Source organism: Colias croceus, chromosome 11 (genome assembly GCF_905220415.1).
Source record: "Colias croceus chromosome 11, ilColCroc2.1".
NCBI lineage: Eukaryota > Metazoa > Arthropoda > Insecta > Lepidoptera > Pieridae > Colias > Colias croceus.
The window spans coordinates 3158815-3185652 of NC_059547.1; the positions used below are offsets into that span (position 1 = coordinate 3158815).

Sequence of the window (26838 nt, forward strand, 5' to 3'; positions counted from 1 at the left end):
ATGCAATAGCTCAAAATCACAATACAGTTTCTTTAAACGACTCTTTCTATACTGACCTCCCAAGCGAGTTGCGTGACGTCATGCACGGTGCGGTATCCCTGCGCGACGAGCGCCGGCCCGTACTCCTCCAGCCGGAGGAGACGGAGCCATTCCTCGAGCGAGCCCTGGAATTAATATAAAATTAAATTTTTCAATAAATGATTTGTTTTATTGTTTAGTGGTGTTCTAGTGGGCTATGATCCTGTAATTTTTTATTGTTTTGGATGTGGTGATGTTCTAGTGGTGGTATGAGATTGAGACTTTACACGTAGTACATGTTATTTGTAGTGAAGTATTTTTTAATTTATGAATAGGTGATCAGCTTTCCTATACTGTGGCTGCAGAGACTTTTTGACCAAACCATCAGTTAAACATTAAATTATTATTCCATGCAGGCTAATGAGGCTGTCAAAATGAAGTTAATTGATTTAGAAATATTGATAAAACTATTGAAAATTGTAATGACTTTTGAAAAGTGCACTAATCAGAAACGTGCATAATGAAGAGCAATAGACATAGGAAATTTACAATCTATTTAATATTCAGAATACTTTATACCAAAAATAGTAAAGTTCCTTACCGGTATATAATCTGGCAGATTATCCGGCACGTTCAGATTGGCCAACTCCGCCTTTAACCGCTTCCTATGGTTCGGTTTCTTAATTCCCACCGCTGTAAGGTCTTCAGGTGTCATGCGTGTTACTGTGGCGAGGTCGTAGCCGGCTTCTATGAAAAGACGGGCGTATTCTTCCATTTGCAGATCAGCTAACCATGCGTGGATTATGTCTGGGTCCTGTAAGGGGATCATTTATTATTCGTTTTTGTTTGGGAGTGCAATATTGAGTAAAATATCTACGTACATAGGAAGTTTAAATATTATAATATGTATTATATATATTTCTATGTAGCTTTAACTAAAGAAGAACTAGATGGCTTTATTATGCATAAAGTGAAAAGGGATACGCTTTTATTGGTTTTCAGGATTAACTCTAAAAGTAATCATTTTGAATTTATATTTTTTGGTTTTTATGGCATTCAAATGCTTTATAAATATAAATTTATAAAGAATAGAAAAAATTCGATCACGAGGCGGGACTTGAACCCGCATCCTTCGCGCCATTCCGGGGCGGATGCCTAACCAACTCAGCCACTCGTGACCCGCCTTTTTCTACTCTTTATAAATTTATAGTCATCATTTTGCCATAAATTTTGTGTGTGTCAAAGACGATACAATAGATATAAATGGCGTGAAAGGATTGCAGAATGAAGATATGACTGTGTTCTTACTTTATTTAGTTAGGTTAGCGTTTAGCTACTATTATGTATTCTGTGGTTAGGTACAAACTAAACATATACATTTAAATATTGGCGCGTGTAAAATTGGTAGCACTGGCAATATTCAGTCGCTCCAACAGCTCAGTATACCCACCGGTAGTCCCTGCGCGATCATCGCCCGCACTCTGTCCACGGTGTCCCCGCAGTGGCAGGCCGCGTGGTGGTGGTGCGGCATGCGGCCGGACGCACGCCCGCTGTCCAGGGACGCGGACGAGTGCCGCGACCCAGACCCGGCTGACCCGGATGACGAGCCGGGACTGTCACGCCCGGGGCTCTGGAAAAAGGAATATAATGTGTAATCTTTTATCAAAGAGCTTAGTGTATCTTTAATCAAGGAACTGATGAGTGGCAATGCCATATGTTACGGCTTCACGTATTTTTAATGCTTGTAGGGGTAGCAAGTTGAAGTAAGTCTCTGTAGAAGTTCTAGTTAAAATTGCTTGATAAGCGAAATCATTGAATTATTATTGTTGATTCAATTAGAAAAATATCTTGCAGTGAACATTGTTTTTACGTGTCTATGGTACAAGGTATGGTACAAGATACTAGATGGCGTTAAGTAAAATGACCAAGAAGCTATTACATTAAAAATTTGTACAAATTATAAGCTATATACTAACTTTTCTTTCATAGCCAGCGTTACAAATGCTTTGGCACAATATTGTACTACATTCTTTATAATATACCTAAGAACTCATCATACCTGTGTCATATCAATCCCCTGGTCGTCACTCAGCGCAAGCTGGTGATGGTAGTACACCGCCGCCTTGTGCGTGAGCGGCTGCGAGGGCGGCGGGAACGTGAACGTGCCCCCTCCGGCGGGGCTCTTGCCGAGACTCCCGCTGGCCCCGGACACCCCGGACACGCCTGATACTGTGCTCCCATAGTCGGAGTGGTCATCTGGAATATTATAACGATGTATATTGTAATTGGTATAGAAAGATTATTTAGTAATCTGTTAGACCTAGTTTAAAATGTTATTATTCTCTTATATTTTGTAAAATCGTGAAGTGTCTTCTATTCGAGACCCTGATTTCTATCAAGAAATTTAAGCCGCTATCTAATAAGAAAAATTAGGTATGATTAATATTAGGACGAAATTTTTTATCGACTTTAAATTTTTATTTTTTCAGAGCGTAGATAGGGCATTGTATGATGCTGCTCAGCTCTAAGTGAAACCGGAACTTTTATTTAGGCACCTTTCCTTTTTTAAGACACCTATAATTTCATAATACTTCTAGCAATTTGCTAAATTCGGTTCATATGTCAGTTTCTTCAGAGAAGAATCGGCCGATCCAATTAGCTTAGAAGTCCAAACTTACCACGCGTATGTGACGGCGTGTCCGGCGGCTGGGGGTACGCCTGCTCTTCGCACGACGCGTACCCCTGCGACCCGAAGCTGGACCCCGAGTGCCTGTGCTGCGGGGTCCCGAACGCATCGCCGGGCACCGCGGGGGGCGGCACCCGTTTCGCGGTCGCCGTCTTGCCGGCGCTGCCGCCGCCTCGTGACATTCCGCCCACTGGAAAAACAGAACGTACAAAAGTTTACTAAATGTCAGTTGTAATAGGCTGGGGTGTTAGTGGAATGTGATCTTTATTTGGAAAATTCGTAGAGTCAAAATTGTAGTTACGCATGTTATATTGTGATGTTTACAAAGTGGAGCCAATATGAGTACAATAGTTTTTTGTTCTCACGAAAGTTTTATCCTTTCCAATGTTTATTTGAAGTACATAATATATAACCTACATAATATCTTGCTTTATGACGTAGCAATGTGTGGAAACTGAAGACAGAAGTTATGATCAGTTTTTAGTGTTGCATTTGTATACTAGTTACGAGTTTATAAAATGTAGAGCTATAAGCAATCCAATAAAATCCGGTATATAAAACACCAAAAAAAAAAAAGAAAACACGCACATAATTAAGTAACAAAAATCTGTTGAAGATAAGTTACAGGGCACCAGCATTACTTCCTACATTTACACCAAGATAACAAACCCTTCAACATTTAACCTCACCACGGTTCAGCGTATATTTTTACAAAGCTAATAAGGCATTAACGTCATCCCGTCAAACCTTATCAAAGGGCGTCGACCGCATTAGCAAAATGAGTTACAGCTGATAAACGAAAGATTCGGCTATATAGTATATCCTCCCTCCATCATCAATCATGATGGACGGAGATCCTATCGTGTACGGAGGACGCTAATTTCTCCATTAAAATTGACAAAGTAATCTTGGAATAGAGCGCTAATTACGGTCGGTGTTTATGAAGATTCTTTAATGGGGGTTATTATTTTGCAGTATTTTTTGGTACGGTTTTATTGTTTGTTTTCACCTAAAAATGTTCTATGTGTAAACGTAGTTATTAGTAGGATACAAGTTACCTATGTATTTCATTAGGTAAAACTATTTCAAACTCAAATGTCTATAAAGGCATAATTATTTATATGCTATATAAATCCACTAATATTTTAAATATTTATTAATAAGTATGTTTATGAACGCTTAAAATATGTTTATGTGCATTTTATCTTAAAATTTTAGGCCAATAATTACAGTCATCAATACTCGCTAAATCGATGTTTTTGTCGAGATTCTTTACCGATTTCTCGTAAAATCAAAGATTTATGATATTGCCGATTTGCAGCCATTAAGAAACGGTAATTATTGCAAGTTATATGTCGATTTTAATATTCGTAAGTGGTTATACCTTCCTTGTACAAATAAAAAATTGAGTAAAGAAGCCAGTTTTAATTTTCATAAATTTTATGACGATGAAATAAACTAAATTATAAAAAGTTTGCTTATTATTGCCTATATTGCCTACCTCTAATGAAAAAAATGTATCATTCTATTCATTTTTCAAATGCTAGTGTTTTGTCAGTTTACTGAATGACTATTTAATTAGAACATTGAAGATTTATCACTTCATCTCACATCCAAGCTAATTCTGCAACAGAAGCTTACCTACTCCAAAAATAATTTACCATGGCCATGAGAGATCTTAAAAATCTCATTTATCATTTACCTCCTAAAACCCACAACGGGCCACTTCGAACTTCATTATCCGAGGTTCCTCATTGGCCACGTTTGATGGATTCCTTCAAGCTCGGGCATTACATTCGCACGGTTTACGACTTTGAAAGGAGCCATAAAAGTGGTATTTTGGAGGATTACCGTTGATATAATGACATTAATTTGTTACTTATCCGGCTACCTACTTTCGCGCTGGCGCTGTTAAACCTGATTTATTTTTTAACCAACGCTGTTAGCTCTTTTATTTTCTTTTCTACGTGATTTGTTTGTCGCAATTGATAGACTTTTGTAAGCAGTGGCATGTGAAAGTGGCGGGAAACGAATTATTTTTTCTTGTTGTTATTTTTTACTGTTTGTGTGTGTAATATTTCGTTGATATTATGCGTTTCACTTCTTTAAAGGTTATCATATTTTATTTTTATTTTCAATTAAATTTTAATTAAATTTGTTAATATAAATAGGTAATGATAAAATCATGTCTTATACGTTTTTATACGTATCAATAAATCAATAATTGTCTCACAAATGGAAACCGTCCCACACGATACATGATATGAATTGTATCGAACCTTGTTATTGACATAATAAGGTACAATTATTAAAAAAAATGACAATCACAGTAATTAAATCAATTAGCATTACAATTGTAGGTTTAGCGCCATCTAGGCGCCGCTGTGTGAATCAATTAGAAATAAATCTGTAAGATCTAACCACATTCTTTACGTCGTCAGACTTTATTAAAATACAATTATGCGGCGCCAACATTATTGCTCGGTTATTTTTAGTGCTTACTTAATTTGCAAACTCGATTTATTATCGGGGGACAATTTATCTTTATCATTCTGTACGTCCTACGTCGTTATGGTAAGCTTTTGCTGTTTTGATGTAAGCTTGATTATCTGTGTCGAAGTTCTACTTACTTTGGTGAGAAGACTGATGATTTTAAATGACTACAAGATTTTAAATGTTTGGGCACTATTATAATATATTCTCAGGTTTGGGCCTGAAACTAGTTAGCAATACATATAGTTTCCCCTCGTGTTTTAATAAATATACTACCTACGCTACGCTAGTCATTTTGGTAAAAAAATATTACCTTACTGCATAAAATGTACGCGCAAATTATTCGAGAACAAGTTACCTACGAGATACTAAAATTAATAAAATATTGCTGCATGTCGTGGGAACATATCAAAATAAAACACAATAATCATAAAGTACACGTTATATTAATTATCCAATATTAAACTAAGTTATGAGGTACATTAGTCAAATATTGCATTTATATCCTATAATTACGCGGTTAAATTATTTGAGTAATTTACTGTATAGACTTGAGAATCGAATTTTATTGCCGATAGATATCATATCATTTGTGAAACTTTGCCTATAAAATATGTTATATTATATATAAAATTCTCGTGTCACAATGTTAGTCTGCATACTCCTCCGAAACGGCTGGACCGATTCTCATGAAATTTTCTGTGCATATCGGGTAAGTCTGAGAATCGGCCAACATCTATTTTTCATATGTACCACGGGCGAAGCCGGGGCGGACCACTAGTTATCTTATAAAAATGAATCGCAAAATGTGTTGGTAAGCGCATAACTCGAGAACGGCTGAACCGATTTCGATAATTCATTTTTTATTATATTCCTTGAAGTACGAGGATGGTTCTTATGTAGGCCTGTACATGTACCACGGGCGAAGCCGGGGCGGACCGCTAGTACATTATAATTTATACCTAATTAATATAAGAACACTAAGAAACAGTACCTGAATATAGTCTTTGAAGATGCGGAGTACCGCATATTACTAGTAAGTAATTTGTCAATATATCTATGTGTGAATTAATCCAATAGTATATGATTATTTAATAATTTATTTATATATTATTTTATACTACATATTCTTATAAGACTAGTCGCTAGAGAACCTCGAAGGATAAACTATGTCTACCTATTGTTATTGATATACCAAAACATAAACCAATAATGTAGATTGTAGATAAAGTAGATAATTATTAATTACATTTCTGATTTAATACAGTCACTTTACTAAAAGTCAAAACACAAGTGAATGTAAATACTAAATAATAAATAGATTAATATTCAGGTACAAACTATATCGATAAATATGACAAATCGTTATTTCACGTTGTTTAATATCTGCATTAGGTTATATATAGGTTAAAGAGATATAATAAAACACTAATGTTTATTGCTTCACACAGTATACAGAAATATTTGTATATTTATGCTGTGATAAGACCTAACCTACGCGGATTTTTATCTAGTGTATCAAATATTTTTTTTATAAGTATTGTTCTTAAAAAGTTACTTTAATAAATCCTATAGCGAAAGAAGGTATCCAATATGAAATTTGTAGCATTTCAAATTTGAACAGGAATACAACTTAAAAGAACCCCCAACAAAAACATAAAATTTTCCATACAGGTCCAAAAACAAATTGTAATGTATATGTTAATAAAACTTCCTGCAATAAATTTAACTGTCACTTAAGGAAACTCCAAAATGTTAAACGGCAATTTATATCAATTAGAAACATACGCAACAGTACCCACCATATTCGCAGTACAAAACAATTGTAAAACCGCTTTAAAATTTCACCCAATGACAAACAAGGAAACTGCTTAGACAATATAGTTCGCTGAAATACTAAAATGAAAGTCGAATGACATTTTCTACGAAGGCCGTACCCAGGGCCGGACCGTGAACTTGTGGGGCCCTGGGCTGAAACTACCCAGGGGCCTTTTTTTTGGAAATGTTCATATTTTCTTAATACCTACTTACTTTCGCAATTTTGTTATTTTAACTTAATCAAATTTGATTTTAAATCGTTTCATTAGTTCAGGAGTCTATCGCGGACAAACAAAGTGAACTTATAATATACACGGTTGAAATGTCGATGAAGTGATGCTGTGACCGCGCGCTCTCCACCCTCTATCTCGAAAACGGTTCACCGTATACAAAATTTTTTAAACAAAATTTGTGGAGAATTTTATATTCTACAATATTGATAATAAATACAAATAGCAAAAAACCCATAAGAAATGAGATATTTTTTTGTGACCTTGTAGTTCCATACACCCTACCATATGTAGATTTTGAGATAACTTTTAGGGTGTCAATATACAAGTATTTACAGACTTACTGCTGGGTGTCTCGAATTCCGAGATTCTTACCTAATTTAACCTTACATGACTGGGCCATAACTCGTTCGGGCTCGTACATAAGAGTTAAAACACTTCTTAATAACCGAATTAAGCATTTCGTTAAAAAATCACAAATGTTTATAAGTATATAAATTTTTAATAGTACGTTGATAGTTATAATAAATCTGTATTAATAAAAAAAAAGTATTTGAATAAACGAGTACAAATAAATATTTGTTTATCGAAAAAAACAAGTTTTTTCGAAACGGTTTGGTAAAAAAACATGGCTTTAAAATAAGCCTATATATATATATATCATATAGCCCTCTAAAAAGAGTAAAAAGTGCATTTTTGAAGTGAAACTTCTTTAAGCGCGTTGCCAATTGCTAAGTCGTTGGTTAAATGCTCTAAGGCTATGTCGGATGACAATCTATATCTATCCAGAATATTCTAGGGTTAACAACACAGTTAACAAGTTATTGTGATTACTCAAGTATTTTATGTCGTTAAAAATAGTTCAAAGTGTTATTTTTTCCTAAAAATTTGTGAGTTAATGTGTGTAGTGCTTATTGACGTTAAAAGTGCACCATAAGTGATCCCCAATAAACAATAAAGGTACAATTCGTGAAAAAATATTCCTACATGAATATAAATCTACCGTTCGATCATCGACAAAGCAGCTTTACGAAAAAACGCGTAAGCGCCGCGATATGCATGGCGCTTAAGACCTTTTCGACGCCGTCTCACTGTTTGAATGCTTACGGTCTGTGAAACTAACTGAACTTTGCTATTTTGTTTTAATGAGTCCATGCTAATTACTAAAGACATTTTATAATGCAGTGCTTAGCATGTCCACAACAAATTGACCGCCGTGAACTTATTATATGCGTGGCTTGTAAGGGTACATATCATTATCAATGCGTGAATATTTCTTCTGTGTATTATCGTGAAAAGGTTTCGGAACTTAAAAAGTATTGGAAATGCCCTGGTTGCGAGAATATCGCAGCGCGCCCTCGCCGAAACGATAATACACCAGTACGCCGCGTCCAGGATTCAACCCATGACATTTCAGTAATGTCCTGCGACGACGAAACATTAGCCAAACCTCAACATCTTGACCCGCATTCTATTCCATACAGTGAATTCGGTCAACTGCTCGATATAAAACTGCAGAATATAGTCGAGACAATTTCTGAAAAAGTATTAATCGCCATAAAGTCAGAAATAAACACTGCCTTAGATAAACTTCGATCAGAATTCACACAAACAACCGATTTCCTGGCTGACGAGCAAAGAGAATTAAAGTCTAAACTGACGTCTGTCTCTAAAACTTTAAAAGAGGTCCAGACTGAGAACGCGCGTTTACGGGAATCCGTCATAAAATTAAACTCGAAAATAGAGACCATAGATAACATTTCCAGATCTTGTAATCTTGAGATTCACTCTGTACCCGAGCGAAAAGATGAGAACACTGTTGCTCTATTCAAAAAACTCTGTGAGGTGTGTAAAATACAATGCGATGACCCATCAATTCGCGCCTGCCGTCGTGTTACAAGGACGCAATCTTCTCCACGACCTCGTAATATTCTAGTTACGCTTGGATCTTCGCGTCAGCGAGATGAAATCATTTCTGCTATTCACCGTCACAACAAAAATCACCCTAATGACCACATAAACTCATCCCACCTGGGAATAGAAGGTTCACCTGCCAAAATTTATGTAGCAGAGCATTTATCACCTGAAATGAAATACCTTTACTACGAAACTAGACGAACAGCGAAAATAAAATCTTTTAAATTTGTTTGGGTTCGCTTTGGAAAGATTTACGTACGTCGAAATGAGTCATCTAACGCTATTTTAATAAAAAACATTGACACTCTCAGTGCACTTTAGTTTTAATCTAACTCACACGGACTTATGTACAATGTTGTCATTTTATTTTTTTCTATTTTATGGACGTATTTTATCAAAATGTAAATAGGATAAGATCTAAAACTAAGGACATTTATCTTAATATCTTAAGTAACGACTACGACATCATCTGTTTAACCGAAACAAATTTAAACGACTCTATAAATGACAACGAATTGTTCGATGATCGCTATATCATTTATCGAAGAGATAGATACACAACGAATATTACAAAGAAAGAGGGTGGAGGAATTTTAATTGCTATAAATAAAAGGCTTAATGTAGTTCGTAAGTATCAATGGGAAAGTGTGATTGAAGATCTTTGGGTGACGATTATCCCATCCCAATCAAATAATAGGCGTATACATTTATGTTTATGTTACTTACCACCAGATTTAACTTTACCCTATATCAAAAGTTTTTATCAATCTATTCATAATATAGTTCTTCAATCTGATAATACTGACGAATTTATATGCCTTGGTGACTTTAATACTACCAATATTGATTGGCTGAAAAGCTCCGATAATTTCTCACTATTACCTTCTAATCCACGGGATCAAAAAGCTAACCTTCTCTTAGAAACTATTAATCTTTGCAATTTTTACCAATTTAATCATATTAAGAACATTAATAATCGTTATCTTGACTTAGTCTTATCAACAATAACTAATGTTTCAGTAAATAATGCAGACCCCATAAGCCGAGTTGACCGCCACCATCCCGCATTGTCAGTTACTGTAAATTATACAGTTAATCACTGCCCATTACCCCGCTTCAAACAACCTAAGCGTCCCAATTTTAATAAGTGTAATTTCTCGCGTGCTCGGTATGAAGTTTCTCAAATTGAATGGAACAACGTGCTTTGTTCCAAGGATATTGACGTCAACGTCGATATATTTTACGGCATAATAAATAAAATCATTCACGATACATGCCCTTTAACATCCAAAAGTACCGATGAATTTCCCTTATGGTTTACGCCTGCATTGAAACGATGTGTTCGTGAAAAATTAAAGTTTCACAAAAAATTTAAAAAGTTTAAAAATCCACGCGATTACGATACATACTCTCTATTACGTCGTCGCAGTAAATTGCTTATTTCTAAATCTTATAATAACTTTATCTCCTCAATTGAAAGTGCCTTGCAGGATAATATTAAATGTTTTTGGCGGTACGTTAATGATAAGAAATCTTCCAAGTCCTCAATTCCTAAGACGATGAAGTATGGTGATCTGGCATGTTCTGATAGTAGGGGGATATGTGAGTTGTTTTCTAATTATTTTAATTCTGTTTATCAAGGCGCACAATCCTCCACTTCATCATTTACCGATAATACAATCTCTGCATCTTTAAGCAACTCTGTACTCAACAACATCGCAGTCAGTAAGCAGAAGATTATTACAACAATTCGAAAACTTGATGTGCGTAAGGGAGCAGGACCAGATGGAATACCACCCCTCTTTATAAAAAATTGTTGCAAGGAATTGGCGATTCCATTAACGATCATGTTTAATCAATCCCTGAAGACTGGTACATTTCCTAGGGTATGGAAAACGGCTCACATAATACCCATTTTGAAGTCTGGTGACAAATCGAGCTGTGAGAATTACCGACCGATTAGCATACTATCTTGCCTGGCTAAATTATTTGAAGCAGTAGTCTACGATACACTGTATTTTCATCTCCTTCCCTTGATTTCTCCGAATCAACACGGATTTATAAGACAACGCTCGACAACTACAAATCTCCTGACTTACCACTCATATTTATGCTCTGCCTTTGAAAAAAGACAACAAGTGGACGCTATCTATACCGATTTTTCCAAGGCTTTCGATAGAGTAAACCACATTATACTTTGTAATAAACTAAGTGCTTGGGGAATACATGGTAATTTACTCCGATGGATTACTTCTTACCTGTCCAACCGTAGTCAGCTTGTTGCTCTTAATGGCTCATTATCCTCACCTGTTCTAATACCTTCTGGCGTCCCGCAAGGGTCCCATCTCGGACCCTTACTCTTTATCGTATTTATCAATGACCTCATCGACAACTTAAAATGCCAATCTCTTATGTATGCTGACGACTTAAAGGTATTCTCCACTGTGGCCAATATTCAAGATGCTTATATACTACAAAATGACCTGGATTCTATAGCGAAATGGTGTGAACTTAACCAAATGACCCTGAACGTTAATAAATGTGCTGTTATAAGCTTTACGCGAAAGTTTAACAAATTAAATTTTAATTACAGTTTTAACAGTCAGGTTCTTCCTCGTGTTTCCGTTATTAAAGATCTCGGTGTTTACTTTGACGATAAATTGTCTTTTAGAAGTCATTTCGATGATATTATCAATAGAAGCTCTCGTCTCCTTGGGTTTATCTCAAGGATCACGAAGGGTTTTAAAACACCATCTAGTCTTTTACATTTATTTGAAACCCTGATTCGTTCAATCCTAGAATTTAACTGTGTCATATGGTCACCGCACTATACAATTCACATCAAACGCATTGAACGACTTCAGAAGCGTTGCTTAAGGCTGGTTTCTCTTCGTTACCACATCGGTCGAAGTGGATCTAGCTACGAAAGTCTTCTTGAGAAATTTAATATTGTCTCGTTGGAAAAGCGTCGACAGAGGCTAGAACTCATAACACTCCATAAAATCGTTCACTCATCTATCCACTCTCCGTCACTGCTGTCTACTGTTAATTTTAATGCTTCATTTCGCTTCCGGACTAACAAAACTTTCTCTTTACCTTTAACCAGGAATAATACCTCTTTTTATAACCCTATATCTCGTTTCTGCCGTTTGTACAATGATTTATCCACAAGATTCCCCGATTTTGATATATTTGATCATCGAATAAACATATTCAAAGAACATGTCTGTCGAATCTTGAAATGATGTCCTAGTTTTGTTGTTAATGTATTGTGTAATGTAACCATTATTTTTATTGTCTTTCTTTTATATGTAATATTGAATTATTGGATTTTTAAATATGAAATTATTGTAATACGCTTTAGATAACTTTAAGCTGTATCCCATTGTAGTATTGTAATTGTACACATTTTGTTGGGTTGCGATCTGCTCGTAAAATTGATGTGGCGCCTATGGACCCGGCAAGATCGTGGCCTGTTGTGTGTATTTAATTTGAATAAATAAATAAATAAATCTAGTGCTAATTTCTCCGGTACTTTTTAAGTTATATTTTTGTAATATATGAAATAAAGTCATGAATATATATCTATGCTAGTATCTATACTTATTACTTAATATTATAAAGCTGAAGAGTTTGTATGTTTGTTTGAACGCGTTAATCTCAGGAACTACTGGTCCGATTTAAAAAATTATTTCGGTGTTAGATAGCCCATTTATAGAGGAAGGCTATTATATCATCAGGCTAAGACCAACAGGATCTAAGCCACGTGGGTGAAATCGCGGGGCGCAGCTAGTTATTATTATGTATACCTATACATAAACTAGCTGCGCCCCGCGTAACTATTTGGTTATTTTATATAGGAAGGTACCTACAGTGGTGGACGTATAATTAGAAACACGTAACACAATGAAGTAGTCATCAAATTCATTTGACATTTGTGTATAATAACGTATTAGAGATTAAGCATTATTTCATATTATGTAATAGAACATCCGTTTATCTAGCTTTATAAGAAATTGCTTAATTTTAATCAAACGTTAGCTTAAATTAATAAAATTTAACAACTTTAAGTGTAGTCTAATTTCCGAGTATTTTCAGTATGGACAACAAATTAGAAACAGCATGGTTCGAGTGTTCTAAAGTCAAAACCTATTAAAATGTCGTTAATATTTTTTTCTTCTACAAATATTTGCACCATTTTTTAAACATTCTGTCTAAAAGTTTCTGAAAATTAATTAACTTTGCAATAAAAATGGGTAAAAGTAAGATTTGTGACCCATCAACAAGAAAAATACTCTTAAGTTTACATTTTGACAAAAGCTGGAGTTACAAGAAAATTGCAAATCATTTAGTGTTCGATAAAAAGATATTCAATGTTATAGTCTATTTCAAAAAGCATGGTACTTCTGATCAAGTGTCTAGAAAAGCTTGACCATAAAAAATCACTGCTCACGAGGATAGGCAAATGATTCTTTTGGCAAAGATGGATCCATTTAAAGGCTCAAATTCTATTATAAAATTAGGTTTTTCCGAAGATGAACCACGCCATTGTGTCGATGAGATCGATTTGCAGGTGGTAAGTCGAGGCAAAATTGTTTGTGAAAGTGGCCAGGAAAGTACAGCTTCTTATTATGCAGTACAGGGAATGACGATATGCATTTACTAAGAAATATTGCTTGTGGACAGTCCGCCAGTGAAAAAGTTTTGTTTTGGGACGAAACAAATTAATTTAATCAATTCTGATGGCAAAGGATACGCGCGTCGTTCAGTTAACCATACCTTAGATAATAAATAAACAGTTAAGCATTGCGGAGGAAACATGAATGGGGTTGTTTTGAGATTGTTATAATCATTATAGACAACAACGGCTTTACAACGTCGTGGCTTAGACTGTATGAGATTGTCACACGTTTGCAAAAACATATTTCCTAATAGAATTGGAACCCTTAAATGAAGAAGAAGAAGAATTTGCCTATCCTCGCGAGCAGTAGTTTTTCGTGGTCGAGCTTTTCTAGGCACTTAATCAGAAGTACCATGCTCTTTGAAATAAACTATAGCATTGAATATCTTTTTATCGAACACTCTAAATGATTTGCAATTTTCGTGTAACTCCAGTTTTTGTCAAAGTGTAAACTTAAAATTATTTTTCTTGTTGATGGGTCACAAATCTTACTTTTATCCATTTTGGTGCAAAGTTAATTAATTTTCAGATACTTTTAGATAGAATGTTTAAAAAATGGTGCAAATATTTGTAGAAGAAAAAAATATTAACGACTTTTTAATAGGTTTTGACTTTAGAACACTCGAACCATTCTGTTTCTAATTTGTTGTCCCGACTGAAAATACTCGGAAATCAGACTGCACTTAATGTTGTTTAATTTTATTAATTTAAGCTAATGTTTGATTAAAATTAAGCAATTTCTTATAAAACTACATAAAAGGGTGTTCTATTACATATGAAATAGTGCTTTATCTCTAAAACGTTAATACACAAATGTTAAATAAACTTGATGACCATGGGCGTAGCTAGCCATGGGCTCAGGGTGGGGCAACAATAATAAAAAAAATTTAACTAGCAACTTTATCCGAGGTATAATCCCGTTTAATTTTTAGGGCTTCGAGCCTCTAAAAGAAAAAAAACGAAGCTCATATTGGATCACTTTGTTGTCCGTCTGTCTGTCTATCTAAAAATATTTTTTTCTCAGGAACGCGTCGCGGTATCAAGCTGAAATTAATATTGAACACTAAAATCTACCGTCTCTTGAAGCTGTAAAAAAAATCAAACTTATATACCAACGCAATCAAAAAGATACAGCCGTTTATGTTGCAAATTTTCACATATTTTGACATTTGCAAGGGAATCAAAACCTAAACGGTTCGCACTTCGTCCTTTATCTGCGCTATAAGACGTTATTTCATTGAAAATTTCAAAATTCTGGGTACACGAAGAAACCTGTAGGATTTGATTCCTTGCGATCCTTGCGGATGTCGAAAATTTTCAGCAAAAACGGCTGTATCTTTTTGATTGGGTTGACTAGTAGTTTGATTTTTTCATAATTTCAGCATGATACCTTCATGCGTTTCAGAAAAAAATGGTCTTGACAGACAGACGGACAACAAAGTGATCCTATAAGGGTTCCGGTTTTTCTTTTTGTGGTTTGGAACCCTAAAAATATGGTTTGGCTACTATATTATATAGTTTATCTTTCTATAGATACATTAATGTGATGTATTAATTTCTTTTTACCATGAAATAAATAAACATGTCTATATAAATGGTAAATTAAACCATTTTAAATGGTAAACATATCCCAGTAATTAAAGCATATTTTAACCTCGCACTAAATTTCCGATGCAATTTTGTTTTTGTTTTAAAGTTTAGGGTCACTTACTGACCATAAAAACACAAATTGCTGATAGATCCAGGTGGTGCTTCGCTCGCAATCTTAAAGAAAAATTTTTGGGCGATATTTCGGAGACTATCCACTTTAGAGCCAAAGTTATTTTGCCTTTTTTATAGGAAGTAAAATTTCGCATCTTTTATACCCTGTAAACTTTTTTGTAAAACTTACCGTGTACGATTTATGGCCCATTTAATGAACCGGTTTATCGTTTTGGCTAATAACTTTTAAAATATTGGATTAATCAATAAAATGCATTTATCAATTTTTTAAGATCACTTCATTCTCTACAACTTTTGTTCAACTACTAAATACTTAAACTTTTCTAGTGCCCATACTTTTTGAGTTTGTCGGCGGCCGGCGCTCGGCGGGTGACGCGGCCTAAAAATTTTTTTTTTACGGATGTAATGAAGACGAAAAAGAGATATCCAATGCAAGTGGATTTTTGATAAAATTTTGATTTTTTTTTATAAAAAAATTAATTTATAACACATTTTTCTAAATATCCTCCTTTCGTTTACTTTTATTTTATTCTTGCATCCGAATATAAAATAATATAAATTATAATATGTACTCAATATTATTCAGTTTTACGAAATACAATACCTAACATAAAATATTTAAAAAGTCCATTAGGTACTATTGCAGGTGAGGAAATTAACTATTAATTTTGAAGAACTACCAGTACATAATTTTTAATTAGTTTCTTGAATTTGTAGCATTATATGGTATGCAATATGCATAGGTAATCCAAAACTTTAAAATTGTAGGCATTAGAAAAAAAACTTTTTAACAAAAGTTGTAGAGAATAAAGTGATCTTAAAAAATGGATAGATGTATTTTATTGATTAATCCAATATTTTAAGAGCCAAAAACGATAAACCAATTCATTTAATGGGCGATAAATAGTAAACGGTGAGTTTTCCAAAAAGAGTTTACAGGATATAAAAGATGCAAAATTTTACTTTCTACAAAAAGCCATAATACAACCTAAGACAATAACTTTTGCCCTAAAGTGGATAGTTTCCGTTAAGATTGCGATCGTGGCTATATGGATCTGCTTAGGCGCTGGGCGTATGACAATTTGTTAATCAGTAAAATTAGAGGTAAATAATTGCACATAGGAATAGTGACTCACACAGACAAACGAAAAACAAAAGGATTACGTTTGTTTACGCATCGGGTCAATCTTGCGCAAACTTTCGAAAGTGAGTTTTCTTGCGGATATTAAGTTTTGTAGTCAGTAGTTAGATAATTTAATTTTTTAGATTTGGTTAGGTACCTTCCAGGCCAGAGCCAGGGTGGGGCAAGCACCCCACCCTGCCCCACCGTGGCTACGCCCATGTTGATGACTACTTCATTGTGTTACTGTTTCTAATTAAACGTCCACCATATAAAATAACCAAATAGTTTCAATAAATGAGATTTATTTTCTAAAAGTTGAAAATCAACATGCAAACATCCTTTTACATGTTAGCAAAAGTTATTGAAGTAGGTATGCGATTTTCATCATTTTTTTTCGAAAACCGACTACAGATTTTTTTTTTAAATTATCGCCCATTGGTTTTATCGGAGTAAGGGGGCCCTTTTAACCTCGGGGCCCTGGGCTGCAGCCCATAAAGCCCATGGGTAGATCCGGCCCTGGCCGTACCTATGCCAGTTTCTTGGTAGGAAAATTTGCAGGTGTACTGTTGTAACGTCGTAACAATGGGTAGATTATGAAGTATGGCTTTCACCTTGTTAATGTTAGCAGTTTGTTGAGTGAGAATTTTTCACGGGCTTCTAACGGTATTACTGTTTAGGTTTTACAAGTTTAGAAGGGGATAAAATCGCTATGGTGATATTATATCATTCAAAATTGTTTACGCAATGTCTCCTGTATTTAAGATTAGTATTTAAGCATAGTAGATATTATATGTGGTATTAGTATTAAATTATTTTATAGTCAGGCAATAAATTATATAAAAAATAGTTACGTTGTTTGTCAACGCTAACTATTTATAATCTGTTTGTTATTATAAATTTTGCATAAAACTTTAAAAAATGAGTTTCATAAAAAGTAAAGAATAGGTCAGGAAGCTTTTACAAATTATAAAATTGTAATAGATAGTTGTAAAGAGCCTTTGACCTACTGTTAAACCGGCTCTTCACACGCAAACCTACTTGGGCTTTTAAAATAATATTTTATAAAATTATTATTTTATTAAAATTTCTTGGCAAACAGGAAGATAGTTTACATAAATAAAACTGAAATACTTTTATGTAATAAAACGTACATTCCGATTAATGTATTTAAAGAAATAATTACATCAAGCAATTATTTAAATACCATCCAATTTACTGCTTAGTTCTTCACGTAGGTACCTCTTTTTATAAAGTTAACAACAACTAATGAGTAATAACGAAAGCAGTTTTGAAAAAGCTATAATAAAAAATATTCCATACATAAACCAAGCATCGTTAACTAGTAATTTATACTTATTAAGTTATTAAATTTACTGAACAAGTCAAATTAACGATAATGGTAGCGAGTACCGATTACGTCATTATAGAGCGCTTTAGTGAAATTTAAAACTTCGACATTATTTGCTTACAATTTATGCTTTAGCGGCTGTTTATAAATCATTTATTTTAATAAGAAGTGATTCATTAACAAGCTTAAAATCATTTTCATCTTATCATTCATATTTCACAATGTAAGAAAATAAAAACATTTAAACTTAAATTAAAAATACTATAACATACTAGTATTCAATCTCTGATACTACACTAATTTTATAAGAAAATAATGGTTAAAAAAATGTCGGAGGCTTAACAGAAGCAGACATCACATGACGGACCACTTGTTGCTACCACCTTTCTTTCTATCCCACTATGCAGGGTGAGGTGACTAGTTGCCATCAACACCAGAATATAATGGGAGTAACACCGAGATTCGAACCCACGTCGTATCGAATTTACCTTTCAAGTCCAACATACTTGTAACAGTGCTATGCGTACATTCGAGGAACGTTCGAAATATAAATACACATTATTGGTTATTATCAGCAACGCCATCTATTGAATGAATGATGAACAGATTCACTTTCAGCAGACTGAAAGTTAATATACGTTAACTAATAAAATAACGATACTAATAAAATTATTAATACGTTATGAAATAAATACATTTTATTACTTTGTGTGGGTATGCGAATAGCAGAAGGTAAACTTTGCAATAACAACAAAAACCTTTGGCTCATAAATTATTGGCAGACACAGAGATTATGACACGGATTGGCATTATTAAATTAGTAATCCATAAAATTAGCAATAACGACGTTAGATTACGGACCAATAAAATAGCCAGCTAGTTCAAACTTCAAAGCTGATCATATCGCGAAATTAAATTGAACAAAACATTGAGATTTGAACAGTTATTAGTTTGGAGTGTGGTCAATCGAAAGTTGCCCTCTAACGGGTAATGTCGCGAGTCACAACACGTTTATCTGATCTGATAGCCGTGGGAGCTGACTGGAGGAAGTCCCACGTAGTTTGCAGGATACTCGGATTATATTAACTGCTTTCTCTTTGCGTAACTGTCATAAATATGAATTTGAAATGTGCTAATGAGGTAGAGACTGTGGAACTTTTTATAGTAAGGTATAAGTTTATTCACATACAAAGGAAAGGGCTTTGAGTTATGTCGTACTCCTACAGCCTAGAGAGCCATGCCTTACCGACTATACTTCGATTTGTTCCGTCGTGCCGATTTCAGTGTATTGAGAGAATTCATCTATAGATAAAGACTGATGTAGATGAATTATGTTTTGCTTATTTATGATTGGCTGGTTACAAAGTCTATACAAGTAGGTATGAGGTTAACGTCCTAATATAGAATAATTATTCGCAAAATAGATCACAACTTTTATTAGCAAATCCAAATGTCTAGACTAATTTAAACTTACAAATAAATCTAGTTGAATGTTTAATTTATTGTGCTATTCAATACTAGGTTTCAGTGTCTCATTTTGCCTTTACTTAACACAATAATAATTAAGAATTGCTAAATATATATATTTTTGAAATGAAACTTCTTTAGGCCCTTTGAGAGTAAAATTTCAAGATCACGCGATGGCATTACCGTCACGTCATGGAGTAAAGCGACGATTTTGGTATCTTTGAATCTTCTTTGTATATTGCCATATTCTGACACATGTGCTCAGCACACACTTGTTTATATAATGACAAATGAAGTTAGCTACTTGTAATCAAACAGATACTAAGGCTGGTTGCAGAGCTTGACCGACCATGCGTACGTCAGTCGCGCCTGTCATATGTATGGAAATTCATAAAACCGTTCATAGCTAGACCGACCATACCTACGCACGCGTATTGTCATGCGCATTAGTGTCATAGTCATACGTATGGTCATTGTTGATGCGTATGGTCAGGACCGACGGTACCTACGCACTGACGGTCGGTCAAGCTCTGCAACCAGCGTAAGTTTATTTGTGAATAAACAACCAACAAAATATCTTAGTGATGAATCTGTAAAACATGAACGATATCTGAAAGTTAACATACAATAAAATATGACACCTACTTTCTAAAAACATAAGTCGGCTCCTATATCCAGCCGAAAGTGAACTATAATATAGCGAGATGTTACGATAGCTCCGATAAAAATCTTTAACATGCTCATTAAATGGTTATAAAAGTAGTTCCCTTATCTCTTATGACATCTAAACGCTTACGGGACAAAATTTAGATTATTTACACCTTCTACAATAGTTTAACTTCTAAAATGTTTGAAAATCCCATTTGGGAGAGATTTTATCGTTAGTGGAATTTTCGCACGGTCTTGATAGTTAGATGCCTAAACTAATATTGTTTTTGTATACATTAAGTATGCGAATTTATAACTAAACCTTGTTTATGTTGAGGTATTTGATAATGGTATTTTAGCTATCCGATCTCGGATAAAGATAAACAATTAATCATGAACGTATCATTAGGCAAGTATGTTTAAAAATATTATTGTAGATTGTTTCGTTACCATATTATTTTGTTATTATCATAGCATTAAATACATTTAATAAATATGTATATGAACATTTTGTATCGGAAAAGATCCTCGCCTCTTGAAGCCACCCAAATCAATTCAGAACATTCTGATAGAGCTTTTGGGAAGCTTTTTTGTATTTTCTATAGTTTCTGCTTTGCCTCAACTGTATAATTAATATTACTCAAACTTATTTATTCAATTAGACTTCTTCTAGAAGCACTTTTAAATCGTCATAACAGTTATAGTTAAAACTAGGGATGTAACGATACCGATACCGATACCGATATATCGGCCGAATTAATCGGCAAGCCGATATATCGGTATCGCCGATAATAAAACAACCGATACCGATATCAAACAATTCAAAAAACCGCGCCCAATGAACGATGCGGGAGGCCGCTCGCGCGTGCGCACTTTGTTTTCTGAAAAAACTCTACCAATAGTAAACTTTTGTTAGGTACTGATTGTATGTGTATTACTTAAAGTTTAACTGACTTTGTAAAATAATAATACCAAAATAAATGGTTTTGTTTTTTTTTTTTGATTTGGCATTTTTATTTAAAAGAATACGATTAACGACGAGTCTCTGTTAAATGTTGGTAACTTTTTATGAATAATTCACTATTTATTTTTCTACCAAGCCATATCGGTATCGGTATCGGTATCGCCGATACATTACTACAAATATCGGTATCGGTATCGTATCGGCAAAATCATGTATCGTTACATCCCTAGTTAAAACAGTTAGCAATATCTACCATCTCTTTTGCTGGAGCTTTTACTTCCGTCTCATACACACAAAATATCATACTGAATAATATTTCAAATAAGTACCTACCTAATATTCAATAAAAGTAAAAGCAACCCGTTAAACAAAAAAGTTCATGTCAGATAATAATTTGTCCCATAAAAACGGCATTATAACTAACAAACAACATACATCAAAAAGAAACATTGAAACGATCCAACTTTGATCATTTACATGTTTCTGTTGTTACGAAAAAACAATGATAAAATAAAAAATCCACGTTCAGCGTGTAAACGACGAAACACTTTTTAACTGTTCTCTAGAAACTTTGAAAACATTGAGGTAAATTTAAGTTGCGGTTTCGTTTAGGTACCAAATGAAGACAATGGGACAGTGACGTTCTGTGTAATGGTGACTGTAAATACTGTAATATATTATCTGTCGTTCATATATTATATTAAAAGCTTTTCAAGATCTATAAGAAAATGTATGAAAAAAAAAATGAAGCGTTTAGAAAATTACTATAACTGGCATAAATATTTTCAATCAATCTACGTTATTATCGGGTAATCAATGGAGTTTATGTTTTTTTGTAAAATGATGTACGTTCTTAATTGAAATATTTTAGGGTGTTGGGGGGAAAATACATTGTCCCACAAAGACTATTTATATTATTATTCACTAAACCTTCATGAAAATATTTGATTGATGTTTGAATACAATTATTTGATCATTCAACAGTAAAATTAACAAGTTTCCTTTAAAGTACAACTCGGGTGTGTCAGCCGTATAATAATTAATTAAACTAATTCAACTGTACAATGTTCATATTCCAAATCGCTGACATGATAATTCATATCAAGGGAGCATTAATACCATTTCGAATTAGGACCAAATTTTTGGTATGTAAGGTTTAAACGATAGATTATTTTCATTCCCTAATTTTTACTTTTATTTATATTCTATCTAGATCAAACTAATTATTTATTATAAGTAAGTTAACTTATTAACGAACCAATCAGAAAACAAACGAATTTTAATAAAATAAATCTTCTTTTTACGAATATGATTTATAAACGAGCAAAACAAATAAACAATTACACTAATGACAGTAAGTATGGTGGAGGCCTTTGCTTTCGTAAAAAAAAGTAATAAAGCTCTTTGGTCACTTTCACGCGCGAAATCGAATGATGGCCACAGATAAAAGCTGAACAGTCTTATGGGCAATTTGTATGCCGTCTGAGTCTTTGTATTTGAAAGTATTCTTTGAATTTCGTGGTTTTTTCGTAAACGCTTTTTATCAAAACATTGTTACAGTTATGTAACTTTCGCTTTTTTTCTTGGCTTTGATACTCTAACTCGCTTCACTTCACTAGGTACATAGTATAAAACAAAGTCGCTTTCTCTGTCCCTATGTCCCTTTGTATTTTAAAACCACACAACGGATTTTAATGCGGTTTTTTTTAATAGATAGAGTGATTCAAGAGGAAGGTTTGAGTATATAATTTATTAGGTTTTAAACAAAGCAGACGAAGCCGCAGGCGGTAAGCTAGTTACTGTATAAACTTGTCAGGTTGACTTTAACTCGAACTAAAACTCAATAATTATCGTGCTCGTAGAAAACAACGAAATATTTTTGTAAAAAAACCTACGTACTAAAACAAAATATTCTATAAACTGTAAAATATGCCCATAAAATAATCACAATTTCATCGTAATTTCATTAGTGTTACCAAATTCGCGGCATGAATTAATAATTATGTGCTAACTACACCCGAATGTAAAACACTCCTTTGTTTCACCGCTAATTTCCCGTAAATTAATGAATAAGGCACTTACAAAATAGCTAATTACCCGACTGTTTAATGAGGTCGCATCGCCCCACGGGCACGGGCCGATGTTAATTATCTTTTTAATTTTGCCGTATTATAGTGAGTTTATTTAACGGTTCCGGGACGCGCAGTCCTTTCGCCAACGTGAATGAATTTCAAGCATTTTATTAAGCAAATATTGTGTGCAAAATTTTAAAAACATATTTTACATATAAGGCATTTTGCATAATTAAGGTGTGTCGTAAAATATTTTGATTATGTGGTTATGACAAAATATCATCCATATGTAGTTCATTTTGCACTGCCATAAAAAAGAAAAATTTAACCTTAATTATCTTACTGTACTTTTCTCGTCCTATCGAAGTATGTTTGAAGTCAGGAACTTACCTGCAAATAAAAAAAATATCCATAAATAAATAAATCATCAACAACAATAGCCTATATAAAAACAAATCGCTTAGTACTATTTGATTGAACGCGAAGGCTATATCCATTCTTCTATTTAGAGTTCGCATTTATTACAGTAAATAGGTACAGCCAAGCGAAATTACATAGACGTTATTTACATAAAGATGGTGCCTCACAAATCTTGACACAAATAGCCGAGGCATACTCTAGTATTGTATAATATTCAAATAAACTTGGTCATTTATTATTTTATTATGTTTATTTTGACTTTTAAAATTCATGTGAAGCGCCGCGATATATTTAAATTATGATATTTAATACCTACAGTTTAATATTAACTAAAGTGAGTATGTATGAATATCATATGTTTAGGAACCTACTTACTATAGGTAGGTGATATACATAAAACTTAACTTTTAACGGCTTCTTACTTACAAGTATCTACAAGTGTCTACAATTTGCTCTAAAATTTATTAAATATCTTGCCTACGTTTAATATCTTTCAAGGGCTATGTAACTCATATTAAGATACGTTATGTAGATATGTTAAGCATGAGTGCCAAATAATCGTGACTAGCAAAGTCGGTCAAGACGTTCCTATTAAATACTATTGAAGTTCTTAACACGATTGTTGAATAATCTAAGAAGCATGGAGATCAAGAGATTAACAAGTCTCTGATGCATGTTTGGAACAGACGAATGAATAGAAACACTAAATCCAAAGTGTCAAGCCATTACAATTATATTTTACGAAACTTCACTTCACTACTTAATGCACGTTTACGAATCTGTACCAAGTTGTATAGTCTGTGCCAGTTTCAACAGATAACGAGAAAAAGCTATTTAACTGTCAAATTATAGGTTAGGATTTTTGGCGCCAAACAGTGGACTATCGCCTAATGTATGGAGAAAGCGTGCCATCTAATCGCCGGAGGCATTAGAGATTGGTGTCAATACTCGTCAAATAAATAGGCATGACGTCTCTTTTGCTTAATCTAGTATAATAATGATGTTGACTTTGGCCAGTTGAACTTATCAAATAAAATCTACGAATAAAATATACTTTAGTGACGTCTATAATATAAAAAGTTTTCTTATATAGGTAATATATTTTTTACTTCTTCGTATTTATCAAAACATTACAGTTACAATAATTCCGTTTGTTTGTCATCGAAACTAAATAATAATATGAGAAAGTAAATACTGCAGATAAATATTTTACCTAATCAAATACTGCAGATATCATTTTAAAACGGTTCTGATCGCGGCAATTTGTTGGTGGCAGATTTTAATCTTGGCAATTTAAATCATTGTTTCTCTGTACAAATATTTTATCGATACGAAAAACAAAATACCATAAATATTGGATTATACTCGATCATTATCAAATTGAAACTTACAATATTTTGAAGATGGTACGCTATTCAGGGTAAAATTAATAAACATTTACTACGAGGTAGGTTAATTTCGAGTTTATGATAAAATCCATTGTTATAGCTTGACATAGCACTATCAATCGAGTTTGATTTACAGCCAATATCAGGCTTTAGGGGCTAATAATTTATTTATGCCTACCAATAAACGATGGCTCCATGTGGCGCTTAAATGCATTTGTAGGGTTGCCATTAATGGTTAGACCACTGAATATATTATATTATGTATAGCTTCAATATTCTATTGACGGTTGAATCTAAAATTTATGCGGTACCTTGGAGTGTCACAAAATATTTACTAAATCGATACATGAAACAATATACCTGTAAATATTTTCTCAATATGTAAATTGTTAAAAGATAATAATATTTTATAACTACCTATATAATATAATGGAGAAAGGGAACTGTTTTCGTATAAGATCGCAAATACTTACTCATATCAACTATCATCATTGTAACAAAGTTTAAGATCAAAATTATGCACCTCTCACTAGCAATTTACTCACTATACAATATTTTTAATGAACTTTTTACAACCCTAGATTTGCCTTAGAAATGTGGACGTTGAATGATCGCTTCGATGAGAGATTGCAGCTCAAATTTGAACTTTATATTATTGCACCACAAATGCATTGTAATATACTGATTTATTGCAGATCAGTTTTCATCAGATTGCGTAATAACAAACTATTAATAAAATTTTCGCAACAGTTTATTTATAAGGAGATGCAATTTTTTTTAATGACAAAGTTCTTAATTTAAATTAATGATGTCAAAATACGTTGAAGGTGATATTTACGTAGGAAATTTTAATTTTCTGTTTTATGCATTCATGTATTTCTGATCGTATCTAAATAACTCTCTCGAGATTGGTAAAGGATTTTTAATTAATACTGATACGATTGTAAACCCTAAAAACAGAGTTACGTTTCTGAGATTTTCAGTTCGTTTATAATATATTATTGTACCTCCTACAAGAAATTCATTAATAGCGCGTCTGAAATGAAATAGCCTTCTAATTGGTAACATTAGAACTTATTGTACACTACACAGAACCCCGAGTTAGATGTATTAATACTGCGACCGGCTCGATAAAACCGTTAATTGGATTGAAAACGCTGCGATAAGCCAATGATATATTTTGTAGGACTTTAATAGTGAGCTTGTTAATCTAATAGCTATTTATTTGATCTCGGTGCCAAGTGGCCGAGCATACAAATCTCTTGTGATTTAGACTTTAGGAGCTAACCATAAAAGAGCATTTAATTGCATTATCGTCTTATAAGTGCGTGCTGTTATAACAAATGGTTGAAGCCTTTTTCTAGACGTATTTATACGTCAAAAAAAAATCTGAACGTTATAAATGCAAAATGTAAGTAGATACAGAGGTCAGTAGTAGTATCAGTAGAGTCGTCAGTAGTTAAACCATGGAATAATATAATCTACGACGCGGACGTCCTTATTTATATTTTTGGTATTTGAATGAAAACTTCACTGACCAATTTCATCGATTTTTTCTTCTTATAGTAACGAATACGTCTTCATCCGGAATGAAAAAAGAGCGGGTAGAGCCTGGGGGAGCAGCTAGTATGTAAAACAAATCATACAAATACAGCCCAGGCTATTACCACGTAACAATTGCAAGCTAAATACCAACAATGTAACCCGATACTCATCCGCTGTTCGTGCCGCGCCGCCGTATTATCGTTCACGCGATTTTAAAACATCCGCAATGTCCTATTACCTATACCTATACCTGAACCTATACCTATGACTGTACCTATACCTATACCTGTAACTGTTA

The 26838-nt window shown here is 33.6% G+C and overlaps 1 protein-coding gene across 4 annotated transcripts in view; it reads right to left on the bottom strand.

Annotated features, from left to right (window-relative positions):
* The window catches only part of LOC123695739 (caskin-2), a 204404-nt gene that overhangs the window by 5193 nt on the left and 172373 nt on the right, over window positions 1-26838 (bottom strand). For all 4 annotated transcript variants that reach the window (XM_045641660.1, XM_045641657.1, XM_045641656.1 and 1 more), the window contains 5 exons: window positions 2697-2894; window positions 2078-2274; window positions 1469-1648; window positions 620-832; window positions 57-164 (listed from right to left, as the gene is read on the bottom strand). In XM_045641660.1, coding sequence (XP_045497616.1) covers window positions 57-164; window positions 620-832; window positions 1469-1648; window positions 2078-2274; window positions 2697-2894 — 896 coding nt within the window. The remainder of the gene's footprint in view (window positions 1-56; window positions 165-619; window positions 833-1468; window positions 1649-2077; window positions 2275-2696; window positions 2895-26838) is intronic.